The sequence below is a fragment of the Patiria miniata genome, unplaced genomic scaffold, assembly GCF_015706575.1.
Source record: "Patiria miniata isolate m_02_andy unplaced genomic scaffold, ASM1570657v1 HiC_scaffold_30, whole genome shotgun sequence".
Classification (NCBI taxonomy): Eukaryota; Metazoa; Echinodermata; class Asteroidea; order Valvatida; family Asterinidae; genus Patiria; species Patiria miniata.
The window spans coordinates 1262031-1268945 of NW_024037070.1; the positions used below are offsets into that span (position 1 = coordinate 1262031).

The following is a 6915-nucleotide window of genomic DNA, read 5'->3' on the forward strand; positions in this document are numbered from 1 at the left end:
CAGAAGCTCTGGGACTAATGCAGTTCGCACAGGAGTGCTTAGTGCATGCAGTGACAGAGTCACCGACTCAAACCAAGGAACAGGTCCTCAGTGAGTACAAAGACGTATTCACTGGCCTTGGTCGGCTACCAGGTCACTACCACATAGACATTGATCACAGTGTCACTCCAACGCAGAACACCAGGCGCAGAGTACCCATCCCGGTGTGGGCAGAGCTGAAACAAAAGCTAGACAGCATGACGGCCCAAGGCACCATTGCCCGGGTGACTGAGCCTACCAAGTGGATCCACAACATGGTAGTCGTCAGAAAGCCAAACAAAATCAGGGTATGCTTGGATCCACACGGCCTGAACAAGGCCATCAAGCGCAACCATTACCCCATTCCCACCGTAGACGAAGTAGCCCCGAGACTGAAGAACGCCAAGCTCTTCTCGGTGGTAGATGCCAAGGACGGTTTTCTTCAAGTCGTCCTTGATGAGCCCTCCAGTTATCTGACAACATTTTGGACGCCTTACGGGCGTTACCGCTGGTTGAGGATGCCCTTTGGTATCTCATCAGCACCGGAAGAATTCCAGCGCAGGCTCCATGAGTGCCTGGAAGGCCTGGAAAACATCGCAGTGATTGCAGATGACATCCTAGTCTACGGCTCAGGAGAAACGCAGGCTGAAGCAGAAGCCTCACACGACGCCACCACATTCACCGCTCTTCTCTCGAGATGCAGAGAGCGGAATCTGAAGCTGAACGCAGCCAAGCTACGGTACAAGCTACCCAGTGTCACATACATGGGCCACGTCTTCAGCTCAGATGGACTATCTCCAGACCTGGAGAAAATCAAGGCCATACTCGACATGCCTCACCCTACAGACGTCCAGGGAGTGCTGAGACTCATCGGAGTGGTGACCTATCTGGCTAAATTCTTGCCAGAACTGAGCACAGTATGCGAGCCACTCAGACGTCTCACCGACAAAGACGTCATATTTGACTGGTTGACACATCATGACGAGGCCCTGGACAAGATCAAGAAGCTCATCACTAAAGCACCAGTACTTAGCTACTATGATGTCAACCAAGACGTCGCGATCGAGTGTGATAGCTCCGAGGTTGGGCTAGGAGCCGTCATCACACAAAATGGCAGCCCAGTCGCGTACGCCTCACGAGCACTATCAGCCACAGAACGCAACTATGCTTAAGTAGAAAAAGAGTGTTTGGCAATCGTATTTGCCACACACCGCTTTGAGCAATACATCCTAGGCCGCGACAAAGTGCTCGTGCTCACCGACCACAAACCTCTGATGAACATCTTCAGAAAGCCAATCTTGGTGAGCCCCAAGCGTCTGCAACGTATGCGACTCCGCCTACAGAAGTACTCACTACACGTAGAGTACAAGCAGGGTTCGCGAATGTACTTGAGCGATACACTGTCGCGAGCATCGTTGCCAACACGACAAGTCACAGATCAGACACCAGACTATCTGATCTTCTCCGTCACTCAGGAGCAGAAGCTCAACATGGAGTTGGAGAACATCGAACCAACCATCTTCGTCACAGACGAGCGTCTGCAGAGAGTGAAAAAGGCAACGCTCGCTGACCAAACCCTACAAACGCTGATGCAGGTCATCCAAGCAGGCTGGCCAGGGGACAAGGCTCAAGTTCCCTTGTGTATCAGGGAATACTGGCCATACAGAGATGAGCTGTCAACACAAAACGGGCTCATCTTTCGCGGAACGCGTATTGTAATCCCAACAGCTCTCCATGCAGACATGACAGCAAGGGCACATGCATCTCACATGGGCGTGCAGTACACAACCAACACTGCACGAGACATAATGTACTGGCCACGTATGCACACAGAACTGGTGGAGGCAGTCCAACGCTGCGCAATCTGCCAGGAGTCACAACCAGCTCTCCCAAAGGAACCCCTTATGACGCACCCAGTACCCAAAACACCGTGGCAGTTAGTCGCGAGTGACTGTTTTGAGGTCAATGGACAAAACTACTGTGTACTAGTAGACCTCTACTCAGACTACATCGACGTGCGCGCCCTGGAAGACATGACTTCCAAGTCGCTAATCAAGGAACTGAAGCCAGTGTTTGCCACCCACGGCATTCCTCACACCTTGATCACAGACAACGGACCAAACTACGTGTCATGCGAGTTCACTCAGTTCGCGAATGACTGGGACTTTGAACACACTACCTCAAGCCCCTACCACTCCAAATCCAACGGAAAAGCAGAGTCCGCGGTCAAAATCGCCAAGGGACTTGTGACACATGCATGGTTGCGTCCTACAAAATCTGCCAACTCAGAACCCATAGTGGAGGGAAATTAAAGGGACAGTTCAGAATTATACCGCCTCCTGACTCTCTTCCTTCCTCATCCCAAATCCATCAGCACCCCTGCTTCCTGTAGTAGTCCTAGCCTCATCACCATCATTTACTACCCGTCAACTGTTCCCGCCGTAGCTCACCCCCCCTCCACACCAGGATGAACAACAATAGTCAAAATGACATTGTATGAGAGCAGAACAGAGTGTTTTGCGGGATCTCTCATTCAAACAGTGAGTATGTCTTTAAAGAAATTGCAATCTAGCACAGGCTTTTTTGATCACAGAATTTGCAATGTTCTCACCAGTTAGACTCTGATCGAGTGTTATGTGCCCAGATATTTAACTGAATTTGAAGGAGTAACAATCTTTCAATCTTTCGTTTAACTGTAGCCTACACTCCAACTTCACATTAGGCAAGGCAAAAGCAGCTCAGCCGCCAAAAAACTTTCCCAAAAAAACAAACAAACTTCCCCCCCCCCAATTTTTGTTGGGGCACTAATGGGCTTTCGTAAAGAAGCTACAAAGAACATGACTCAACATGGGGATGACTGCTGCAGGTAAGAAACAAATGCCTGCAAGTTCTTAAAATGATCAATTTTTGTCGCGTCATAACATTCCCGTATGCTACCGCACACTTTAATGCCACTTGCAAATCGTTAGAAAAACCTTCCATTTATGCTCTGACGAAGATTGGTCTTCCTGAACCTTTTGGAATTGTTGTTATTCATATAAATATCATTTCATAAAAATCCATTTCTCTGTCTACACGTTCATATAAAACTAACTGAATCTGGGCAAAGGAAGGTCCAGATTTTGATGCAAAAAAGACAGGCAAGCTTGGAATTTTTCGTTACATTCATCGATAAAGATGGCGCATGGTACAGATGGCTAGGAATCTACTGCGCATGTCTTCATTCGTTTGTTTACCAATGGCTACTCTAGTAATAAGTAGCTGTGGAGATTTCATTACTCCAGTTAGGCGATGTGCGGCATGGGAGTCTGTGCACAAAGGCACTTCTCGCAGTTGTAAATCTGCTCGTGCTGTGAAAAACCTCCACTGGGTTTGTGCATGGTCACATCATCATCATCATCAGTCGACTGCGCAGCAGACGGACACAAGGTTTCCCCATTCATCTCTGTTTTGTGCTAGTCTCCGGATCTCTAGCGGGGAGAGCAGAAAATCCTGTGTCAATAGTCTAGCAATGTACTCTGGGTAGAGTAGGCGCTGACGACCTCCTCTGCATTGGCCATGAGATGGGGAGTATAGAGCATAGATGTTAACTGGCTTGCCTATAGGCTTCCGTAGGATGTGACCAACCCATCTGAGTTGTCGTTTTTGGATGGCGTGTATTAATGGTTGTTGCTGGCTGATGTTGTACAGCATGGTATTAGTAACCTTGTCAAGACGTTTTATGCCGAGTATGATCCGGAGGCTGCTAATGTCTTAAGGGGATTTGGCGGGCCATTCGAACTCCTTCCTTTTTTATTGCTTCATGGCCCAATAGAACACTCCTCACCCCTGCTGCCTGATTGTCTGGGCAACATTCTGCAGAGTTCCGTTGAGGTGGCAACCGCAGTTCACTTTCCATTGACAGACCATACAAAGTAACAGGATAGTGTGACGGAATAGGAATTAAGTCACCAACTGTATGTTTTAAATACACTAGCACACTGTGAATCACCCACACTTTGCATATAAGGAATCCTTGTTTCTGATTGGTCAATTGAGTTTATGCACTGTTGTATGGCAAAGAGAAGTTGCACACTAGCTTATGGGGCTCAAAGTCTACAAAAGGAGTTGCAGGGCTAGGATTTAGTCACTTGATTGCTTGATTCTCCAATGATTAGAATAATTGCTAGGGTTCTTGATTGAGTGGAATGACATGACGGATGATGATGATGCATGACCACCGTACTTGATTACTGTTTCTGTTCACCAATTACTAGTCTGTCTTAGGGTATAGGGTCTACTTAGGACCAAGTCCAGGGCAAAGTCCCAAGGAAGATTAGTTGCTCCACCCACATTCCGACTCCGCCGACTCCGCCCACATTCCGACTCCGCCTATTCCGCCACATTCCTTCTCCACCCACATTCCGACTCCCCCTATTCCGCCCCATTCCTACTCCACCCACATTCCGACTCAACCCACTTCCTACGACTCCACATTCCGATTCCCGGTTCCCACTCCCATTCCACTGCCCTGACTACTACTGGCTGATCCGGTCAACCGAGAAGCGGGGATAGCCTGGTGCTGTGGCCCACCACTGCAGGGATAGGATACCATCGGGACGGCACGCTACCAACCAAACCAGCCTGACGCAGGAGAGCTGGCACGACAATTCACAATAGCTGTGGATAAGATACAAACAGCGTTGGCCAGCCACATTTATTGATATTATCCTTTCACTGCATTTTGGTTGATGCATCGTTTTCAAAACATGTGTAGCGGGCATGATTTGTCAATGCGTTCAAGCCGACACAATTGATTTTTACCGGTTACGCTTTATTTATATTTTGCTATAAACCAGTGGCTTTTATTCGTTTCTGGCTAAATTGAGAAAAATTTTCATACGCTGTATGCTAATATAAATATCCTCACATAGAGAATACCTATATTATAAAATGAAAACCCAGGGTTCTAATATCATATTAATAAACAAAATAATACAACTATACAGTGAATATAAAAGGGAAGACTTAAGGGGGCCTATCTTGATGAGTAGTTGCAGACTTGTCTTGACTTGACTTGACGCGACTTGACGCGACTTGGAGACTTGACGTGACTTGGAGACTTGACTTGACTTGGCTTGACTTGACGGATATAGTTGGGAGGGATTTGTTGACTTGATGCTAAATGAAACATGAAGACTTTTACTCTCAATGCTTGAACAATGAGAATGAAGATGACTTGACGAAAGGGATCCAAAAGGACATATCTACCCCTTCTCCAACTTCTTCTTTCTTAAATAAAATTCCACCTTACTTAGACTCAAGTCGCCACAAGTCTTTTGTACAAAAATGGCAAACCTTTTTGTAAACTTTCAGATCAATCAAAGAAAATCAAAGAAAACTCAAAATAATTTTGGGAATCTATCAACAAGTAATTTGTTTTACTTTCAGAGATTACTTCTCAAATCAAGTAATGTGGAAATTAAATCATCAAACATCCAAAAGAAAATTGTGCTTGCTTCAAGAAATGACATAAACAAATGTCAACTGCATCATACACTTCTCACATTTTTGTCCAAATATATATCACCTAACAAACCTATTACAAAAGGAATTGCAAATTTAGCTGGTTGTATTACTAAGATGTGGCGATAAACTGTGCAACTTCAACAATCTATATAAATGCCATGATGACGTCATTGTGACATCACCAAAATATTTATCTATAACACAACAACTAAGTTTCTATTCGATATGCCATTTTTTTTCTTGAGAAATGCTTCGTTTTAACCACAATGACCTTGGCCCTTGGCCTATGGGGTCCAAAAGTAACAGAAATCAGGGGGATCCCTAGACTAACCCACCTACAGGTAATTAGATTTAAGTTGAAATAAAAAGTTTTTTTTTTAAAGTTTTGTTGGGAAAACCCTTTCTATCGTTTTAACCATATTGCCTTGGTCTTTGTCTTATGGGGTACAAACTCACTGAGCTTCTATAAGGTACCACTAGCAAGCTATACCTTTCATGTTTCATGACATACATCAAATCCAACTTGAGTTTTTGCTGTAAAACCAAAAGTGTGGTACACACGTGCATGTATACATCCTGGCATATGCAAGCACAAGGCAGATACAGCAAGCTTCTTCGGCTTTGCTAGCAGGGCACACACAAATCAGACAAAAAAAGGCTTTTCTGCAACTATGTGGAAAAGCCAAAAAGACAGTAAAACCCACCTTGTGAAAGAAATGGTTTCTTTCTATAATTACATGTGAATATTAAACTCATCCCAATCAATGCAGCTTAAGTATTTGCTTCAATGGTATAGTTAATAAAATAATTGTTAAAAGAGTTCTTATTAATGATACGCACCGGAGCAAGGTCTTCATATTGAACAGGGAGTTCATTGATGACCATCAACACATCCAACCTTGTTTTAAGATGGGGAATCTCACAAAGCTGCAACATGAATTGGTCTGCATGTTCAAGCTCTGCCTGTCTGTCTTTGAATTTCCTGTAAGTTTCCATATCTTCCGCTGTTGGATAATACCTGTTACAATAGTAACAAGAAAAAGTAGTAACATGAAAAAAAGTAAAACTGCTGCAAACTGCTTACTGACTGGATGGACCTGAAATATATAAATCTTAAAATTAATGTGGCCTGACGTTGCGAACTTAGCAAGTTCTTCTTCAGAGGCTAAAACAGAAATGACAGAGGTACATACATTAACATGGGGGTGCACACAAACATGCAGGGCTGAAAGAAGAAACACAAAAGGAGGATTAGGTGGGAAAGGTGTGGAAAGATGCAGGGGAGGGTGGATGAGAGAACAAAGAAACAAAGGAAGATGGCAAACCACAAGAAAAAGTAGTGTTAAAAAAACCCACAAATGCCCCGCAACCATGACTATTCCCAGGACA

The 6915-nt window shown here is 44.8% G+C and overlaps 1 protein-coding gene across 1 annotated transcript in view; it reads right to left on the reverse strand.

Moving 5' to 3' along the window:
* LOC119739303 (formin-F-like) overlaps positions 1-6563 on the reverse strand; it is an 88962-nt gene extending 82399 nt beyond the window's left edge. The window contains exon 1 of the mRNA XM_038214188.1: positions 6367-6563. Within this exon, the coding sequence (XP_038070116.1) occupies positions 6367-6522 (156 nt within the window). The 5' untranslated portion in view covers positions 6523-6563. The remainder of the gene's footprint in view (positions 1-6366) is intronic.
* Positions 6564-6915: the final 352 nt, after the last annotated feature.